This window comes from Carassius auratus, chromosome 2 (assembly GCF_003368295.1).
Source record: "Carassius auratus strain Wakin chromosome 2, ASM336829v1, whole genome shotgun sequence".
NCBI classification, from domain to species: Eukaryota; Metazoa; Chordata; class Actinopteri; order Cypriniformes; family Cyprinidae; genus Carassius; species Carassius auratus.
In genome coordinates, this window is record NC_039244.1 from 13,060,390 (window position 1) to 13,083,242 (window position 22,853).

General features: G+C 37.9%; 1 protein-coding gene across 1 annotated transcript; it reads left to right on the forward strand.

Annotated features, from left to right (window-relative positions):
- Nucleotides 1-333: 333 nt before the first annotated feature.
- LOC113115888 (histone deacetylase complex subunit SAP130-like) lies at nt 334-21,659 on the forward strand. Its single transcript, XM_026283603.1, has 21 exons — nt 334-438; nt 1,201-1,329; nt 2,952-3,217; nt 3,351-3,512; nt 7,328-7,451; nt 7,533-7,654; nt 7,747-7,871; nt 9,362-9,506; nt 9,631-9,721; nt 9,831-9,935; nt 10,873-11,014; nt 11,161-11,279; nt 11,409-11,681; nt 11,805-11,979; nt 14,812-14,916; nt 15,048-15,397; nt 15,698-15,919; nt 17,598-17,723; nt 17,827-17,930; nt 18,023-18,136; nt 20,422-21,659. The coding sequence occupies exons 2-21, from the start codon at nt 1,224-1,226 to the stop codon at nt 20,578-20,580; spliced, it is 3,135 nt and encodes a 1,044-aa protein (XP_026139388.1). The 5' UTR covers nt 334-438; nt 1,201-1,223; the 3' UTR covers nt 20,581-21,659.
- The last annotated feature ends 1,194 nt before the right edge of the window (nt 21,660-22,853 follow it).

A 22,853-nucleotide genomic window follows, 5' to 3' on the forward strand; every position in this document is an offset into this window, starting at 1 on the left:
ATGAAAGCTCTCAAGCTCATTATTTAAATCAACATTTTAAACATGACTGACAAATTTTCCAGCCTGTTATAAACATATAATAGTCTAGTAGATTTGAATAGTATGGACTTGTGTAGAATTATTGGAATGTCCTAAATACAGACCAATAAACATCTAAAACGATGACAGAATGTGGAGGAGTGTATCGTGAAAACATTTAGGGTCGTTATAAGTAGTGTGAAGTGATATATACAGAAGGCCATGTGTACATTATTCTTCTCAGGAATACGTCAGCGACCTTATCATGTTCATGGACTCGACAAGTGGAATCCGGAGTAGATGACTTTTATTTTGAAAATCGAGACAGGAAGTGACTTACTGCAGCTAGATTCCCTTAGATGCCAATGTTCGGTTTGCCGGGATACGAAACGGATGGAGAGGACAGGCGTCGTGTTTACGGTAAATCTGCGATTTTGCATTTGTGTAAACAACGACGCTTCTAGAATAACGGTTTCGTCCCATTTACCTTCCTACAGTTTCAGAATTGCCACCGTTAATGAGTATCTGAGGGAAATGATATTTTCTCGTTGAAATGACTCGTAAGATCTTTGGGCTACTAGCAGCTGCGACTGTTTTGATTCTAAAACTCATTATTTTATCATATAAAAGAAAGGTTTATGAGTTACGTTATTTACTGTTCTGTATTTGAAATTGGACTACATGTTTAACATCTAACGTTACATAATGAACGTTAAACTCACGAGCCCACCCAAGAACAAAAGCTGCTCAATTTGGTGTCCTGACAGTCGTCAATGTTACAATCAGAAGCGTTCAGAAATAATACAGCCAGTTTACTTTGCTATTAGGTGGTGTTCATTTCGTATTTGTCGTTAGATGAAAGGTTATTTTACCCTAGTAAACGTATTTAATTAAGACGACACTGTTGTGAGAAGGAAATTGCTAGTTATTTTTGTGAATATACCTTCACTTCGGGTTATTTTGTGGTTTGTTTAACATACTGCATGAAAGGGAACTGTCTGAACACAAGATACTGACTGGTTTGGTTCAGCATATGGTTTTGTACAACATGTCTCTAATGTGAGCATCTCAGATATCTAGTAATAACCTAACCTGGTGCAACATTAGTCTTTTGTTTAAATTAAACACATTCATTCTCTATTTCACACTGTATTTTGTCCTTTTTACCTTCTGATTTTTCAGGAAGAACGTGAGAGGTCGTGAAGATGAGTTCTCAGCAGTATCCACATCCAGGACTCCCATCTGGCCTGGGACAAGGGCAAACACCAGGCAGCAACACTACAGGACTTCCAGGAAGTCAGAAGAACACAGGTTTAAGACACATTGACTAATACAGACTAATATAAAGAACTAGACTGTAATGTTAGTGAATGCTTAATAGATCATTAGTAAATTAAGAAGCCACAAAGAAAATGAAGGGGGCTCAATCACCATTGAATAACATGTTTTAATACACTTTTTAGAAGAGCATCACAATAATCTAGACTATATTTCATGTAGCAGTGTTATCAGTCTTTTCATACTTGGAGGCAAAACCTTTTAACACTTAATGTCCTTGGTTCATCACAGTATTGCAGATGTTAGGATATTAAAAGGATAAAATCTAAGATCATCCAAAATGGTAGTCTGTAAAAAAGTTTAGAAGAAATTCCAAACAAATCAGAAACTTTGACCAGTTGAGATGCCCTCAAAAATTAAGTTGATACAACAACTCTTTGAGTAAAACAAACAGAACATGAGGTTTAGCAAGCAAAGTGCTTTTTCCACTATAAAACCTCTGATAATGATTAGGGGTTTGCACATTCTGTCTGTAATTATTATTATTATTATTATTATTATTATTATTATTATAAAAATAAAACTTAATTCAAATTTTACTACGTGTTGCTTTGCTGGCCATAAATGCTGGGAATCCATGATCAGTCCTAAGCCCTCAAACTAAAAGTCAGTTATTACTAAAAGCACTGGGTGGCGCTGTGGATTGTGTTATCAACTTGATTGTATCTGATCATAGAATGTTGCAAAGTTTGGATTTACTCCAAATGATCTTCCTTAAAGATCTTACAAAGTAGAATCACTTTTGATCAAATGAATCAGTGAAACGGAGCTATCATATATCACCACCACAATGAGAAATCACATGAAATCCAGTCATGTGACTGAGGAAAGACAGCTGTCCATCACTGCATTCATGACTCCAGGTAAGCGCAGCTGTACTCTGAGTGAGCCGAGAAGAGAGCTTATCTGATAGCGAAATGATCTCGAGACATGCTTTCTGTAAGATTTCTGGATGGAGAGTGGCTTAGGAACAGAAAACACGAAGCAACGAAAGAAACTTTGCTTAGCACACCATTATCTTAGTGTGTTGTGAGACAATATAAAAACAATAAACATTGCCCAACTCGAGTGTATGTACGTTCTGTACTGGTCTGCTTTATTTTAGGGATGTAACGATTACCAATTCAACGATAAATCATGGTAAAATTCCCCATGGTTAGTATTACCGTTTCATCTTTTTATTATCATTAAAACCGTATTAGATTACCGCGATAAATGAATACTGTCCAGCATAAAGCACCGTTTTCAGTAAAAGTCTCATGTGCACACAGCAGAGTAGTTTAGTTTTGAGTCAAAACAGGGCGGAAAAGCTGGGAGGTTGTAAAAGAGTGAATGAATAGATTAATTATATGAATGTACCTCTGAAGGTTTCGACTGTCTTCAGAAATGATTTGATGCCATTTTGTTTTCATCTTTGCTACATGTAATAGCTTACCTAAAGCAGCGGTTCTCAATTACAGTCCTCAACAACCCTTTGGAAATGTTATGCTCATTCAGATGATTTTAAACAAACAGTCTTGAATTTATCTTCCAGATATATTTATATGTTATTAAACTGTTTACACCATCAACTGACGTGATGTGGTTCCTTTAAGGAGGACATGAAGACTCAAATCATGCTCCACGTGAGCTGATGTCCAGCGGATCCACAGCGTTCAGAGATGACAAGCAGGAGACGGTAGTGGTGCGACCCTACCCCCAACCCCAGACTCAGCCCCCGCCCCACGGAACAGCTCAGTCTCTGCTCCCTCCTCTCCCTCAGCACCTTCCCATCCAGCCAGGCGCACCTGTCTCTGTGTCAGCAGCACCATCCCACCTCCCTCAGGGTCTTTCCCTAGCTTTCACTGAGGGTCCTCTGAAGGTATACCAGAATTTTTAAAGTACCGTCAGTTTATAAACCTGATCCCCCTTGTAGACTCCCTGAAAAGTCAAAAGTAAGCAAATGTAAAAAGGATTGTCCATGTTTGCCTACATCTCTCTTCTCTTCACTCCAGTCTGCTCTGAAGACACCCATGACAAGCCGTGTAATAGCTCCAGCACCGGTGTCAACACCAGGCCACCTCACTCTCCCCCCCAAGGTGTCTGGTCATATCACCGCTACCATGGAGTCTACACAGGCCTCTGGTATTCCTGTCGCAACCATCAGTGGTCAGCAGGTTAGTAAAACTTTTAAAGAGCCAGTAAGATGAAAATTCTAAGCTTCCTATCACTGTTTATAAGTCCTGTACATTAGGTTTAAATCCATCCAAGGTTAAAAAACATTGTAATTTTGTCAAAATATCATTTTAAAATTACCTCAATTCTCAGAGATCCCCAAACGGTTTGCGCGAAGCTGTTCAAAAGATTCAGTTTCCTTAAACCCCACCTTTCGGTAGCATACTGTGTTCTGATTGGTCAACTAACATAGTCAGGTTTGATTGGTTGTTCCGCACACACCTCCACGGTAAACTATACGTTAGCATCTGTTTGGGGTGAATTATGTCTTATTCCTCTCATCGCGAAGCAAACAGTAAAATAAAAAACTTGAACAGTCTCGCTGCTTTTTCTTCTGTGTGGGTGTATTCAAACCACGCGCTTCAGTTTGAATCTGAATAGCGCGTTCAGCGTGGGGGCGTGGTCACATTAGATATAACGAAGGGAGACATGAAAAACTGACATCGCGTTGTTTTCATATGGATTACTTTATCACAGAATATCTGTTTTCGGCAGCACTTGTTTAGTTTTAAAGTAAACATGTCAAGCTTTCTATAGATATCTCTCTCATGTCTCTTCGTTGAGTATTCACGGAGTTACACTTCATTTTAATGACGTGTTTGTACATGACTATCAGCACAAACAAAGGCTGCAGACAGCACACATACTGATAAGACGCTCGGGAGAAAACAGACACATAACTTCATAATCATACTTCGTGTTGTGATTCGGAGATGCTCGTTGTTCTAAATAAAGTTGGTAATGAACTCTCTTTTATGGCCAAACGCTTTGAAAATCCCGCTGTACTCACCGAGATTAGAAAAGCAGTCATCAGTGAAATGTTGTGAACACAACAAAAGGGATTTGTTGTACTGCTCTGGTATTGTGGTTAAAATGAATTTTAGCCATTGGTTCTTCTGATCTTCATTCTTTGGCAGTGAAAATAAAACAAACTTGCCTTTACAATTAAAAACACACTGTCTCCTCAACATGATGCTCTCACACCAACCAGAGCGTCTGTGTGGGGGGTGGGGCAGGTCAGAGTTTCATTTCTCCCAACACGGTAGGCTGAGATTATTATGCAAAGCATTCCTAGTGACGTACATAGAGATGGGCAAAATATTTGAAATCTATAACGACTCGTTTCAGCGATTCAGAGTCGACTCGTTACTTTAGAAGCCAATAACTTTATAAATCGTGTACTTTTTGGTTTAATTACTTTGCACATTGTTTACACTGATGGACAGCTACATCATACACTGTAATACAGGTAATTTTTGATTTCCCATCTGTGTGGCTCTTTAAATAAAACAAATTTGAATCAATTTTGCTGCATTAGAAGTTTGTCTGTAATTGTTATTCGTCTTGCATTACATAAACATTTGAAACTATTACTATCTCTTCATATAAAAAAAGGCTTTGCCTGTGCTCTATTTAAAATCAGAGAAACCCACTGCATTTGAATTACAATCCAAAAAAGATGCTAAATACAATTTGTTTAGATTGTATAAGTTCAAAATTTGAAGCAAAAACAGTATAGTCTGATTTTAGCTTTGTGAATGAGACGCAAATGTCACTCTCTGACAGCAGGTGGCTCATATGGAACAGCAGGTATTTATAGACATAACCGACTATGTTTACAAGAATACTTGCAGACAGTTATTTTGAGATAATGTATGTGTTCATTCAGAAGAAACGATATGCAAAAGAGGAATCAATTCTGTGTATGTGAATTATCTGAAATGTGTCTGTCTGTGCACGCGAATGGTTAAAAATGCTTGAATGTTTAAATCGCCATGACATAGAAACAAGTGCAACCAATCAACTAGGATCTGTTTTACCCCTACAGGTGAGTGAACACATGAATCAAGGAAATAATTTAATATCACTATTCAAGATAGCCTATCGGGCAGGGCGGTGATGAATTTTGGTAGCCCGACTGGAAAACACAATAGCTCTAGGATGTCGGGCTAGCGATTTTGCCATCTCTGCTACTACTACTAATACTACTACACACACGCACACATACATACACACACATATTTATACACTGAACAAAATTATAAACACAACACTTTTGTTTTAGCTGAACTCAAAGATCTAAGGCTTTTTCTATGTACACAAAAGGCCTATTTCTCTCAAATATTGTTCATAAATCTGTTTAAATCTGTGTTAGTGAGCACTTCTCCTTTGCCGTGATAATCCATCCACCTCACAGGTGTGGCATATCAAGATGCTGATGACATTGATTATTGCACTGGTGTGCCTTAGGCTGGCCACAATAAAAGGTCACTCTTAATATGTGAAGTTTTATCTCACAGCACAATGCCACATATGTCGTCCCCCAGAGCTGTTGCCTATGAATTGAATGTAAATTTCTCTACCATAAGCCATCTTCAAAGGTGTTTCAGAGAATTTGGCAGTATATCCAACCGGCCTCAAAACCGCAGACCACGTGTAACCGCACCATCCCAGAACCCCCACATCCAGCATCTTCACCTCCAAGACCAGCCACCCGGACAGCTACTGCAACAATTGGTTTGCATAGCCAGAGAATTTCTGCACAGACTGTCAGAAACCATCTCAGGGAAGCTCATGTACATGCTCGTTGTCTTCATCGGGGTCTCGACTTGACTGCAGTTCATCGTCATAACTGACTTAAATGGGCAAAAGCTCACATTCAATGGAGTCTGGCACTTTTGAGAGGTGTTGTCTTCATGGATGAATCCTGGTTTTCACTGTACAGGGCAGATGGCAGACAGCATGTATGGCGTCGTGTAAGTGAGCGGTTTGCTGATGTCAATGTTTTGGTTGAGTGGCCCATGGTGGCGGTGGGGTTATGGTATGGGCAGGCGTAAGATTCTGAGGCCCATTGTTGTGCCATTTAACCAAGACCATCACCTCATGTTGCAGCGTGATAATGAGCATGTTTGGGATGCTCTAGATCAGTGTATATGACAGCGTGTTCCAGATCCTGCCAATATCCAGCAACTTCACACAGCCATTGAAGAGGAGTGGACCAACATTACACAGGCCACAATCAACTCTATGCGAAGGAGATTTTGCACTGCATGAGGCAAAAATGGGGGCAAAAACAAGTGTTGCATTTATAATTTTTTTTCAGTATTCATATAATTTTAGATTTTTCTGAAACGTTTTGCGGTGGTGTGATTGATAAAAATTAGTTCTGTGGATAATACTTATTATAATACTGATAATACTGAAATCTAATTATGTTGGAACATTTTATTTCAGTATTTTATATATATATTCTAATATTCTATGTAAACGTATATATAATATTAAAAAAATGGACCCACTTTATATTAAGTGGCCTTAACTACGATGTACTTACCTTTTAATTAATAATTTAGTACAATGTACTTATTGTGTACATACTTGTTTTTACATTGTACTTATATTTTAAAAAAAACGACATGTAATTACATCTGTATTTAATTTCTGTAATTACGTTTATAATTACACTGTTGACCCATACTTTACACCTTAACCCACCCTTAAACTTACCCATACCTCCAACCCTCTCCCTAACCTTACCCCTATCCCACCTCAATAGCAGCAAAAGTGTTTTACAATACAATATGACCACAATAAGTACAGTGTAAAAATTTGTACATTTACAAAGAATATTTAATCTAGTAGTTTACATGAATTCAATAATATATTTTATACATTCTAAAAAAGCAGGACTTATTTCCCCATAAGTAGGTCTTGCTGTTTTTTGGTTTGGTTTTAATTGTTGTTTTGGCACAATTAGGGTCACAGCGGTAACCTGCATCATCTAATGACCAACGTGCAAATCATCCGCAGTGGAGCCCCTGCTCTGCAAATTGGCTCCTCTGCTGCTCCTCAGCATCCCTTCACCTCCCATTTACCCAGAGGCGAGTTACAGATTTCAACCAGAGTATCATTTCAACCAGTTGTAATGTTGGTTCCCTGACTGATTTGTTCTGTCATCACAGGAGCAGCTGCTGCAGCCGTGATGTCAAGTTCCAAAGGAACCACAGTGCTGAGACCAGCAGCCTGTCCGAGCTCTGCCATGGGGCAGCCGACAGTCCAGCACATTATCCACCAACCGATTCAGGTTAACATAGCTAATGCATGTTCGCAGTTCTATTGAACACAGATTAATTGCCAAATCCTGATGTATTTCATACATATCTGTTTGTATTACAGTCTAGGCCTTTAGTCACTACCTCTACGGCAGTGCTGCCTACAGTAGTGGCTCCAGTGACTGCCACCAGACCTCAGTCTCCGGTTATCACCACAGTAGCTGCCCACTCTGGAGACATGTTACATGGGTAAGATGCATCTGCTTTAGAAATGATGACAGTTAATTAGCACTTCTTTGATTGTGCGTTTTGACTGTGTCAGAATAAGCTACAACAGGTAAACATGTCAGGTGTGTGGACACTAGTGCCGAGTTGCCAATATCAATTACTATTTTATATCAATTACTATATTTTTAATCCCTCTATATTTTAATACCAAGTACCTTTAGTTTTTTCTATTTTTAGTTGATACATGAACAAAACTTCTCTAAACATTTGTAGCTCGCCTACCTTCCTATAATCAGAATAAGGTTTTATAGAGGTCTGATGTTTCAAATTCTGTCACTTGTATTATGAAATTTAAACAATAAATGTAATTATTAATGTAATTTTTTTATATATTGGATAGACAGACCTGTATCTCAGTTCAAGCGGCAGCACAGAGCACACATGAGCTAAACATCTTTCTCTTTACTAGTTATAACAAGAAATATATGTGAATGAAAATAAGAAGATATGCTGAAAGATATAGAACAAATTCCTGAAATCATATAACAGCTTACTGAATCATGTAATCGCTTAATCAGTGCTTCGACCGTGGAAAGATGTAAATGAAAAAACTAAATGTACAAAATAAAACATTTTTAGATAACTTCTTGATCCTGTAATCCTATTATGGTATTTTTTACTAAAGAATATATATATATATATATATATATATATATATATATATATATATATATATATATATATATATATATATATATATATATAGGAATTAAACACTAAGTAATAAGGCACTCATTAATCTAAGTAGTTTGTGTTCTTTTTGAATTTTTTTTTTTTTTTTTTTTTTAAAAAGCCAAGGTATCAATTTTTTTCATACAGCACAGTAAATGACTTTAATATGAGTTTAAATTCTGTCAATCACATGTCTCCAGTGAAGCTGAACACTTCACAAGATCTCACAGCTGGATTCGACTCTGTTGAAAGCAAGTTTTGTGAAATTACATGTTTATTAGACGTTAAACAGCAGCAGCAAACAAGGACTAGCGAGAATGTGAGCGCTGTGTGCTCCGGCAGCGCTGTCAAAATAAATGTACTGCCTCAAAAACATCGACAAAACAAAAAACTATTGACCAATGCCGAGATTTATAAAAAAAAAAAAAAAGGCAAATGGAATGTTTGGTATGTTTGTCAGAGGTGTAACGGTACACACATTTGTGCCGAAAATGTTTGGGTCTTTCGGTTCAGTTCATGTGTACCGAACAAATTCAGCAATTTTTTAACCACTGCATAAGTGAGTGGATCTTCATTGGAAACTTCCAGTTTTATCTATTATTAGTTTTAATAAGAAACAAAGTCTCATCTTAAAATATGTCCTTTTTTTCAGAAAATGCAAACAATAAATGTTGTTTTGATGCTTTTTGATGTGATCATTACTGTGAATCTCTATTTATAGTATTTGAATTGTAAAAAAAAAAAATTAAACGGTCTGGTTTTGTTTTTCTGGATTCCAGACGCTCAGCGGTGACAATCCACCCACCCCAAGCGACCCTGAGTATCCAGCGCCCTCCGCCCTCACGGGACACGCCCACACGCATCACCCTCCCCTCCCACCCTGCCATTGCTGCTCAGAAAGCCCTTTCTCACTCTGTTGCACAGGTTGACATCATTGTTCTCCATCCTTTTTGAAATATATATATATATATATATATATATATATATATATATATATATATATATATATAAAAACAGGAAGTAACACCTCTCGTTTGCTCTGTCATAGAAGCCCATTTTCAGCACTGTGACACCTCTTGCTGCCGCAACAGTTGCTCCAATTCAGGCCACCAGTACTGCACCATCACCAACTACAACAGGTGAGTGTTAAATCTACTCCGCACACCAGAGGCAGTCATGTAAATTGCATAGACTATTATGTTTACATATGTATTACAGAACTAATGACCTGCTGTGTTATTTTTAAAGGCTCCACCACCCACACTCAAATATCCAGTAGCAGCATTGTCACTATGACTGTGGCCTCCCACTCCTCTCATGCCACAGCAGTGACCACATCCACCATCCCTGTGGGTAAGTTACCTTTAGCTCATCTGCTCTGGAATTGTTTTTATTTCTAGTAGCACAGAAGTATATAGTTTTTATATTGTAGCAGGTATTGTCAAATACTGTAAATATATCAAGAAATGCTAGAGATATTTCATACTTATTAGTCAGATTAGTTAACCTTTGTGACTTTAAGTGTAGTATATGAAAAAAAGATTAACCCATTTTTAGTTAAAGATTAAAGATTAACTTTTTTTGATCAGTTTAAGACTATAATAACAGTTTGAGCAGATTAACATTTTGCAACCAGTAAGTTATTTATTGATTTAAAACTATGAAATTTGAAAGGTGAAATGTGAACAATAATATTTTCTATAAGGGTAGAATCAGAATCAAAGAATTAAAAGATTCAGCGAAGAATAAACATTGTTATAAACTATTTCTATTCGTCCAAAAGTCCTGAAAAATCCTGTATTAGTTTCCACAAAGATATTATGCAACATGAATATTTTCAACATTTATAACTTATTTATATAAATTTTCACATATATTTAATGGAAAGGGCTTAAAGAATGTTTTGTGGAAGTTGTCAGATCATCGTTGTGATTTTATTCTTGGTTTGAAATATATAATTGAATTGTGATTTACATGGATTTCATTCTTTCTGCATTCAAACAAATAAGAGCTGTACTTGCATGGCTGGAAGTAGCTGCCTGGAGGCATACTGACTGTAAAATGACATTAGTTGAATGCAGGAAACACTGCATGTATTCATTTAACAGTCAGACTATTTTGATGCCAAAGCTTTGACACTGGGAATGCACCTATGATGCCTTTACACAGTTGCAACAGAGCTGTTGTTTACATTGTTTTACAAGCAGATTTTCCAGGAAGATGTTGCTTGTAAAAAGGTGAAAGCTTTAACTGATGGAATTTACTGTCGATTTTGCCCCACCTGTTTTAGCTAAAGTGGTCCCACAGCCCATCACACACACGTCACCACGTATCCAATCCGAATACACTGGAGAAAGGGGCAACCTTATCCCTATCTCTGGTCACCGCTCTTCTCCCAACCCCATCACCATGGAGAACCGCACTGACAACAGGTATAAATCCTGTCTATTCAAAATGTTAAAGGAAAATGTGTTTTTGGCAGCAAACTGGCTATTTTCACATCAGGTTTATGGTTCAGTTAAGAAAACCATATGTCTGTGTGCCCTGCTTTTAATGGGATGTTTATGGCTCTCCACAGACAATCTGTTCCAGTGCAGTTTCAGTACTTCCTGCCCACCTACCCTTCAGCGCCGTACCCACTGACCCACACGTACACCCCCATCACCAGCTCTGTGTCATCTATACGCCCTTATTCAGGTAACATGGTGCTTAATCAAAATAGATAAAGATAAATGATTTCCTTTCACTGCAAACTTGATTTATATTAGTGGTTATAAAAAAATGTTGGCTTTAGATTATTAATATTTGTTTGTCATGTGGACACAGTAACTGCTCAGACGCCCAGTGCAGCCATGACCGCCCAAGCCAGTGTAGGAGTCGCATCTGCAGTTCATCTGAACTCTATGCAGCTGATGACGGTGGACCACATCACCCAGATAAACCCTCAGAACATCCAACCCACTTCCATGACAGCGCAGGGCATGCAACCAACGCCCATCCCAGCCCAGGGCCTGCATACGTCTGCCCAGATCACCGCCCCAAGCATTCAGCCTACACCAGTCAGCCAACAACAGCCCCCGACAGAGTCTAAAGCCTCAGGTGAGGCACCTGAGATCAGCTCTGAATCCTCAGATCCGCCTTCAGTTCATGTGTTCATAACAAGCATAATTTCTCAAAGTTAAAAAAAAATTGTATAGATGAGTGTTTCTGTTTTTTTTTCAGTTGTTCTGGCCGATGGTTCCACACTAGTGGCTAACTCTATAAGCAATGCATTCAGCAGTAGTCAGCCTGCCACCACTGTGGCCCAGACGCACAATCAGAGTGCCAACGCTGGAGCCTCCTCACTTGTGACATCCCCTCGACCCAGTATTTTGCGCAAGAAACCTGTCAATGAGGGGTGAGCATTAAAAACACATTATTGTCAGGTTCTCTGTAAAATTGTTTAAATGTAAATCTCACTATGAGATGTCAGTGTCTTATTTACCAGCAAATAATACAAGAGAGTTCTGCATCAGTTCATATATTTAAAAGTATTTCCTGTGTGCGTAGATTAAATTCATATTGTCGAAAATAAAAAGGAATCCCAATACCATGTCATATTTCACCCCATAATTACCAACAAAAAGAATAAGAAATTCCATTTAGGAAATGAAGAAAATCAGTTTAGGAGTACCAAAGTTTTGTTTGCATTGTAAATTTTCCTCCCAAATTGTATCTTCTAATTCAAGAAAACTTTTAATACTGTTCTGCAGTAATGAAAGTCATCTTGTCCAGAAATTACAGGAAATGAATGACTACTACCATGATTCTTCCTCTACTGCCTAACAATTTCAACAAATATTTTTCCTTACATTACAGAACTCTAATTGCTAATTGCTAATTAGTTAATCATCATCAAAATGGTTCATATTGGTAAATATTGTACAAAATTTGGGTACTAAAAGGTGTTGGGTGATAGATTCTTTACTTGGAATATAATTTAATTGATATAATTCAGAAAGGATTGTATAAATATATGACCAACAGTTTTTATGTTGGTATTGTTTATGTATCGTAGTTTTTATTTTGTTAATTATCGTTTGAATTTTAGTTTAGGTTTCTGTGCTTTTGTCATATATATTCATATTCATATAGTTTTTATTACAGTTTTAGTCATTTTAGTGCTTGTTTAGAATAAACATAAGCCCCTTTCACACTGCACATTGGACCTGGAAAATTGTCGGATTGCCGTCTGTGGGGTGCAAACTTTAACGAAGCAGAGATCAGGTAGTTCCTCACTATCCATGCTGAAACTGAGCTCATTCACCAGCTTAAGTGACAGTTAACGTGCCTAGCATTTTCGACTCGTAAATTGTCATTACGGAACCTTTACAGGTTGTGTGTGAACGCACAGATTCCGGTTAATCACTGGCTGTGTGAAAGGGGAAAATCTAAAGACCCGGGAACAATTGTCGAGACACATTCCCCGTGTATTTTCTGGAATCGCAGTGTGATAGGGGCTATATACAGGTGCATCTCAATAAATTAGAATGTCGTGGAAAAGTTCATTCATTTCAGTAATTCAACCAAAATTGTTAAATTACTTCAGTCTGTGTGCACTTAATTTATTTAATAGAAGAGTTTAAGTCTTTGGTTCTTTTAATTTTTATGATTTGGCTCACATTTAAGAAAAACCCACCAATTCACTTTATCAACACATTAGAATTCTTCATAAGACCAATATAAAAAAAAAAAAAACTTTTGGTGAATTGTCGGCCTTCTGGAAAGTATGTTACTGTACATGTACTCAATACTTGGTAGGGGATCCTTTTGCTTTAATTACTGCCTGAATTCAGCGTGGCATGGAGGTGATCAGTTTGTGGCACTGCTGAGTTGGTATGGAAGACGAGCTTTCTTTGACAGTGGCCTTCATCTCATCTGCATTTTTTGGTCGCTTGTTTCTCATTTTCCTCTTGACAATAGTCCATAGATTCTCTTTGGGGTTCAGGTCTGGTGAGTTTTTGCCAAATCCTGCTGGAAAATGAAATCATCACCTTCAAAAGCTGGTCAGCAGAAAGAAGCATGAAGTGCTCCAAGATTTCTTGGTAAATGGCTGCAGTGACTTTCAAAAAACACAATGGACCAACACCAGCAGATGACATTGCACCCCAAATCATCACAGACTGTGGAAACTTAACACTGGACTTCAAGCAACTTGGGCTATGAGCTTCTCCACCCTTCCTCCAGACTCTTTGAACTTGGTTTACAAATGAAATATAAAACTTGCTCTCATCTGAAAAGAGAACTGTGGACCACTGGGCACCAGTCCAGTTCTTCTTCTCCTTAGCCCAGGTAAGATGCCTCTGATGATGTCTGTGGTGCAGGAGTGGCATAACAAAAAGAATACGACAACTGTAGCCAAATTCTCTGACACATCTGTGTGTGGTGGCTCTTGATGCCTTGACCCCAGCCTCAGTCCATTCCTTGTGAAGTTCACTCAAATTCTTTAATCGATTTTGCTTTACAATCCTCATAAGGCTGTGGTTCTCTTGGTTGGTTGTGCATCTTTTTCTTCTCCACTGTTTCCTTCCACTCAACTTTCTGTCAACATGCTTGGATACAGCACTCTGTGAACAGCCAGCTTCTTTGGCAATGAATGTTTGTAGCTTACCTCCTTGTGAAGGGTGTCAATGATTGTCTTCTGGACAACTGTCAGATCAGCAGTATTCCTCATGATTGTGTAGCCTAGTGAACCAAACTGAGATACCATTTTGAAGGCTCAGGAAACATTTGCAGGTGTTTTGAGTTGATTAGCTAATTGTCATGTCACCGTATTCTAATTAGTTGAGATAGTGAATTGGTGGGGTTTTGTTGAATGTGAGGCAAAATCATCAAAATTAAAAGATAAACTACTTCAGTCTGTGTGCATTGAATTTATTGAATACACAAATTTCACCATTTTAGTTGATATACTGAAATTAAATTTTCCATGACATTCTAATGCACCTGTATATTAGTCTGTTCCCAAATGATTGCATTTTAGTTTATTTCAGCGTTATTTGAATTACTGAAAACTATTTTTTATTGTTTTCGGTTTAATTACCATTTGCAACACTAATGAAAATCTACCATAAATTCTAGTATGTTTTTAGTTTAGTAGTTTTGTTTTAATCAAATTTAATCAAATTATTTTTGAAAAAATATATTGATGTTCTCAAAAGTGTCACCAATCTGTCTCTGTTGATTTAAGTGCTGCTGTTAGGAAGAACCTGATCCCAGGTCCGCTCAGTGACTCCACAACCCCCAGAATCGATGGACCCATCAGGAGTGCATCAGGATCTCCTTGTCCTGCAGGGTATGGAGTTTTCAAATTGTTCTTACAAGATCTCGTCTTATTTAATACATTTTTCCTTCTCATTGTAGTATTACTTGGTCTTTAATTACAGCTTAGTTTTATATACACTAAATCTCTAAACTCTTTGGCAGACTGAAGCCCAAACCTGACATCCACATGAGTCTCGCTCCATCAGTAACTGCAGCGGTAGAGACGATTCCTAGCCATGGAACTGAACAGCAACCTCAACCTCCCTCCCAGCTGGCTTCTCAACCTCTCACCTCCCTTCTGACATCAGCAACAGCCCCCTCTCATCCCACTCCTGCTCTTTCAGCTATACCTGCTGCCATGGCAGTCACCCCGCCAGTCCCCTCCATGGCCAATGTAGTGGCCCCGCCCACTCAGCCAACAGTCAGCACTAATTCAGCATGTTCCATCAGCTCCACCCTCCCAGAGATGAATATTAAGCAGGAAGTGGAGCCTCTGGATAGTACAAAAACAGGTGGCATATTCATACCTAACATTTACAGTAATAGTCAGTCCATATAATATATATATATATATATATATATATATATATATATATATATATATATATATCTATATAAAAATAGATATCAGCCTGAAAATAAATCCTCTTGTATTTGACATTGAGATTAATTCATTCAACCAATATTTTGAGATATTTCAAACAATGAAAAGATGATGTAGAATGATGTTATACTTCAGAGAAACACATATCAGGTGGCAGAAGTATCAAGCGGCTCGTGGTTTAACTGACGAAGCAATTTTTTTTCCTCAGTGGCATCAGGGCCAAACAGTGGTGCACAGATGTTGGCAGTCCCTGCCACAGACATCACCCCTGGAGCCTCACCCAGAAAGAAGCCCCGCAAGCAACAGCATGTCATCTCCACTGAGGAGAACGAAATGATGGAGACCAACAGCACAGATGAGGAGAAGTTCCCACCCAAACCCCTCAGCCAACGTGCAGAGAAACGCAAGTCCCCTCCTAAAGAATACATTGGTAAGCTTTATTACTATGAAGCTGTTTCTTAAAGTTTTTTAGGACTGGTGTTTTCATTGATTTTATTTTATTAGAATAGAATTTTAGATTTATTATTATAATTTGTATTATTTTATTCTATTAGAATCAGCACAAATTAAATATATAAATAAAAATACTTCTGTTATATTTCGTATTACCATGATGCATTGCTGCCACACATTTTTTCCACTCAATCATGTCTTAATGAAATCTTTTCTCGTAATAATGTTTTCTCGTTAAAACATTTTTTTTTCTTGTAAAAACAAGATATGTCATAAAAACAATATAATTATCTTATTAAAATTATTTTTTTCCCCCATAATTATAACATGTCATAAAAATTGTTTTCCGTTATAATAAATTTATGGTACATTATGTGAGTTAGCGAAGCGATTATCCGAACTGCTGTCACTACAGTCTGACATAAACAAGGATATGCACGCTGCTGAAGGAATACTCTTGTATACTTAAATGTATTTTAATGTTTTTTTTTTTTTTTTGCCATGTTTATTAGGATTAATCTCCAATTTGTCTGCAATATAGTGCTATCCAATAACTCCACTCAGACCCATGATCAGATCAAAGCAGTTATTATAAACATTTTGTTACAAGAAAAGATGTTTTAATGAGAGAATGTTGTTCTACATAACATCTCGCTGTGTTTGGCGGCAATGCGTTACCATATCAAATGTTACTTCAGAAGTGTACTTTTATCATATAAATCATTTAAATAATAGTCATTATTATTGAATAAATGAAAAAAAAATCTATACTTTACCGTATTTTCCGTACTATAAGTCACACTTTTTTTCATAGTTTGGCTGGTCCTGCAACTTATAGTCAGGTGCGACTTATTTATCAAAATTAATTTGACATGAACCAAGAGAAATGAATCGAGAAAACATTACCGTCTACAGCCGCGAGAGGGTGCTCTAGGGTGCTCAGTTCTCCTGTAGTCTACACTGAAGACATAGAGCGCCCTCTCACGGCTGTAGACGGTAATGTTTTCTCTTGGTTCTAGATAAATGCGAATCATATTCCAGTGCAACTTATATGTTTTTTTCCTCATCATGACGTATTTTTGGACTGATGCGACTTATACTCAGGTGCGACTTATAGTCCGAAAAATACATTAATAAGAATGAAGTTTTTGTATTTTAGAACTACTATTTGGAAGAAGGTTATTTGAAGGTCAAATAAAAACCAGTACAACAAACACAACAATGATACTTACTAACAAGTCTGATTGATGTTTCTCCCATGTCTGAAAAAAAAGTTTTACTTCTTCTCTTTGTGGAATCTCTTGAGACTCCTCGCTGCCTTTAATCTGTGAAAGTCTGCCAACCTTTGCTCTAAATAGTACATTATGACATTGCAACAGTGACAGTGTCGTAACATAACTGAACAGAGGCCAAACTTAATAAAGTTGCAGGAATAAGATAAAAGACCGAGATAAGGATCAGAATTATCCTGCCAAACCATTTGTAAGCAACTGCAGTACGTCTGTACATTTTTGACTTATTACTTATTATTATGACTTAGGTTATGTAATGTGATTTTGATATTGAAGTTTCCACTTTAAGAAACCCAGTTTCATTACTAAGAAATTGTAGCCTCTCATGCCTATATTAAGTGTATCTGTATCTGTTTCTTGTAGATGAAGAGGGAGTTCGGTATGTTCCTAACCGAGTTCGGCCTCCGATCACTCTCCTGCGTCACTACCGTAACCCCTGGAAGGCAGCATACCATCACTTTCAGAGATACAGTGACATCCGTGTCAAGGGTCTGTTTAAGCTCATCACATAGTATCTTATTCTCTGTTGTGCATTTATACAGTTTAATAGTCCGTCATCATTCATTAATACTAGCTTGTGTTATCTAATCAGAGGACAAGAAAGGCACCCTGCAGGATGTGGCCAATCAGAAAGGGGTGGTGTGCAGAGCCCAGGGCTGGAAAATTCACCTCTGCGCTGCTCAGCTCATGCAGCTGGTGAGACCTTCGCTTTAATTCATTACCAGACAGTCTTTATGTCAAGCTTATGTCAGAATGAGTGTTGTTGTGTTTTTTTCACCTCTCTGCAGACGAATCTGGAGCGTGATGTTTACAGTCGTCTGACGACTCTCCAGGAAGGCCTCGTTCCGAAGAAGAAGGCTGGAGCCAGTGATGATCTTCACCGTATAAATGAACTCGTACAGGTAAAAGCCACTGATTACTTTTACCCGCACATGTTCTCTTTAATACAGGTTCAATTGTGTTTTATTTACCATATTTTCCGGACTATAAGTTGCACTTTTTTCATAGTTTGGCTGGTCCTGTGACTTATAGTCAGGTGCAACTTATTTATCAAAATTAATTTGACAAGAACCGAGAGAAATGAACCAAGATAAAACATTACCATTTGCAGCCACCAGAGGGCGCTCTACGCTGCCAGAGATGCTGCTCAGTGCTCCTGTAGTCTACACTGAGCAGCATATAGTGCCCTCTCGCGGCTGTAGATGGTAATGTTTTCCCTTGGTTCTTGGTTCTAAATGAATGCGACTTATAGTCCAGTGCGACTTATATAATATATGTTTTTTTCCTCATTATAACGTATTTTTGGACTTATGCGACTTATACTCAGGTGCGACCTATAGTCCAAAAAATACGGTAATCGGTTTCAATGCTTCATTGCAATGCTCAATTAAATTAGTCTTTAAAACACCAATAAATGATTTAATGAATTATTTTGTAATAATGATGTAATGTAATTTAACCTTGTTAAATTTAATCTTTAACAGATCTCAAAATAATTATCTCTCAATAATAATAATAATAATAATACAAATATTATTATTATATTTTGAAACATTTTGTAAAACTGTGAAATATTATTTTCTATTTTGAAACATTTCTTAAAGGGTTATTTCACCCACATAGCAAAATTATGTAATTAATAACTCACCCTCATGTCGTTCCAAACCCGTAAGACCTCCGTTCATCTTTGGAACACAGTTTAAGATATTTTAGATTAAGTCTGAGAGCTCTCAGTCCCTCCATTGAAGCTATGTGTACGGTCTACTGTCCATGTCCAGAAAGGTCAGAAAAACATCATCAAAGTAGTCCATGTGACATCAGAGGGTCGGTTAGAATTTGTTTGAAGCATCGAAAATACATTTTGGTCCAAAAATAGCAAAAACTACGACTTTATTTAGCATTGTCTTCTCTTCCGTGTCTGTTGTGAGAGAGAGAGAGAGAGTTCAAAACAACCGAACCGAGCCAGATAACGAACAATAGACTGACTCGTTCACGAGTGAAGAACCGGTTGCATCGGTGTTCGGATCACCAGTAGTTCTTTCGGACAGTTCGATTAAATAAACCGGTTGAAGAACATGGTTCACTGATTCTTTTGCGCACTACGTAATGGCGTCATTTGCAATGATTGCCCCTGATTCAAGCCTTCAGTTCACCCGCGCTCATAACACTAGCACAGAATCAGTTCAGAATCAATCACCAAAAGAATCAGTTTGGTTTATATGCTCTGTGTGTCGGTTTGCTTCACGCTGAATCACACATGCACAGTATTATCAGCTCCTCAGTTCTCGAATCGGACGCGTCTGACAGAAGCGGTTCTTGACTTGTCAACGAGTCAATGTTTTGTTCGTTATCTGGCTCGGCTCGGTGTTCATCTTCAGTTCTCTCTTCACAGCAGTTCAGTCAGTGTCCTGTTTGAGTAAATGAATTACTCCGGTATATTGGTTTGTTTTAACTCAGAGGGAGTCCGCCACATTGAAGAAGTTAACCGCTTAAATCATTTGCGGATTAATGCGTATTAGAGATGGGAACAGTTTAAAATGATTCAGTTCGATTTGGTGAACTGGTTCACAAAAATCCGGTCACATCGAATGATTCGTTCGCGAACTGGATATCACAAACTGCTTTGTTTTGAACTCTCTCTCACAACAGACATGGAAGAGAAGACAATGCTGAATAAAGTCGTCGTTTTTGCTATTTTTGGACCAAAATGTATTTTCGATGCTTCAAAAAATTCCAACGGACCCTCTGATGTCACATGGACTACTTTGATGATGTTTTTCTGACCTTTCTGGACATGGACAGTATACCGTACACACAGCTTCAATGGAGGGACAGAAAGCTCTGGGACTAAATCTAAAATATCTTAAACTGTGTACCGAACATAAACGGAGGTCTTACAGGTTTGAAAGTTATTAATTACATAATTTTGCTATCTGGGCGAACTAACCCTTTAATATCGATGTTGAAAACACTTGTGCTGCTTTCCTTGAAACCGTGATGCATTTTATTGAAGATACTTTGCCGAATAGAAAGATTGAAACAGATTCATTTATTTGAAATGGGAATCTTCTTTAACATTATAAATGTTTTACTGTCACTTTTGATCAATTTAACGTGTTCTTGCTGAATAAAAATAAAATGGTAGTTACACAATTGATATTAATTATGATACCGTTCCACTGCTTAGGGGAACATGCAGCGCTGCAAGCTGGTGATGGACCAGATCACAGAAGCCCGTGATTCCATGTTGAAGGTGCTGGATCACAAAGAACGTGTCATGAAGCTGCTCAACAAGAACAGCAGCACAAAGAAGCTCAATAAGCTGAAGCGTAAGGACAGAGCGTGAGACAAACTGAACAGATATGAGACCGAGTTCAGCATGACCACAGACCCCTGTATTCATCTGGCAAGCCCTTCCTTTCCCAGAATCTGTAGGGAACAACAATGTTTAATTAACCACAACATCCATCTTTAACTGTATTTTCACTGAAATACAAATGTCTCAATGTTTTGTTTCAATCAAGACGTTTTAACCCAACAAAGTAACAAAGAGGTTACTTTAGAGAAGTTGCTGGGTGTTGAAGATTCCATTTTATTCAGAGTTATAATCATCCATAGATGAACCACAGATATCAGTAAAAGCAATGCTGTACATCTTCAAGTCTATAGATTATATTCACCACTTTTTCATTTGGGTGCCTTGAATGATGACCTGGTATTGACAGTCTGTACTGTATCAAACACCAAATGGCAGTATTACGTAATGGCTGTTCTTTGAACAGAAAGGTTTCCATTTTGTATTGTAGTTTTCAAAACAATAAGAATTGAGAAGCCATAAGAGCACCACACCATCCTCTCTGTCCTAGGTGATTGAAATTTTTTACACGTGTATTGTGGGAAACGTTAAAGATGCTTTGGTGAAATGGAGTATTGTGCCTTTTCGTGTGCCTCATATGACATGGGTTTTGTGTGATGGAAGCAGTTCCTCTGTGGTTCCTCTGGTTTAATGGAGTCTGAATGTCTGCGTCATTTTCACGTTCTCACCTCACTGCCTGTCGATTTGGGAGGAATGATTCATGTATCAGCAGTCTTGCAAGTGCTGCTGCAGCTCCAGGGAGGTTGGAGGGATTTTATTCAAGCATTAAAGATGGTAAAAAATCATGTTCAGATATGACATGTCTATCAGAATTTAGAGGAGAGATTTGATTGTGCATATGCACAAAGTTGTGTATCTAAGTTAAACCTAAGTATATAAAAAAAAAGTAAGCCCTCTTTTTTTGTTGTTCGTAAATGAACAATATTATGTTTATTTTTCCACTTAAGCACTGTCATCTGTGGCAAAGATAAAACATTGTACACGGTTTCATTTTGAATTACATTTCATGTTGCACTTCGCTGCTGAAGTAAAGACAATTTGTACATGAATTTGGATGCTTGTTTGTTTTTCTACAAAGTCTAATTTAATCCAAGGTTGATACTGAAAGAATCAAAAACAAACAGAATCAACCCAAAGCATGCAAGAATGGTCGAGGCCATCTGGCTATATAAGAGGGCACTTCACCATAGGATTCAGGTTACTTTGACTGAAGCGATGACTGAGTAGGTCACGCCCGGCCTTAGTGATCATTGCAGAAGATTTGCACAGCCCTGGCACCCATGAGGGCAGAGAATGCACAAGTAAAGCCTCTGATGGGTTTGATCATGCTACACCAAACTCTTGCTCAGAGCGGTACTGCGTATGGAGGTGCATGCAAGTTATGCAGAAAGAGTCCTAGCTTGCAAGGCAGGGATGTCCAAGTTATAAAACCTAACAAATGTGGACCCCGAGGCCCAACTGGCCTCCTGCACAAATTTAAGCAATAGAGACATGACTAGGGCTGGACATTAAGGCCAAAATTTATATCACAATATATTTCTTAATTTCAGTTGATATAATGTAATTCAGATATTGGTATAAACACTATTTAAAAAAGCCTTGGAATGGAATAATTTACAAATCAAATAAAATTATAATTTATTCACAATAGAATATAGATAACATCAAATGTTGAAATTTCATACCAAATATTGGCTAATTTTGGATTTCATGAGAGCTACACAATCCAAAAAATTTGGGACAGGTAGCAATAAGTGGCCGGAAAAGTTAAATGTACATATAAAGAAAAGCTGGAAGACCAATTTGCAACTTATAAGGTCAATTGGAAACATGATTGGGTATAAAAAGAGCCTCTCAGAGTGGCAGTGTCTCTCAGAAGTCAAGATGGGCAGAGGATCACCAATTCCCCCAATGCTGCGGCAAAAAATAGTGAAGCATTATCTGGAGTTTCTCAGAGAAAAATTGCAATGAGTTTGAAGTCATCATCATCTACAGTGCATAATATCATCCAGAGATTCAGAATCTGGAACAATCTCTGTGTGTAAGGGTCAAGTCCAGAAAACCATACTGGACGCCCGTGATCTTCGGGCCCATAGACGGCACTGCATCACATACAGGAATGCTACTGTAATGGAAATCACTACATGGGCACAGGAATACTCCCAGAAAACATTGTAGGTGAACACACTCCACCGCTGCATTCGCCGTTGCCGGCTAAAACTCTATAGGTCAAAAAAGAAGCC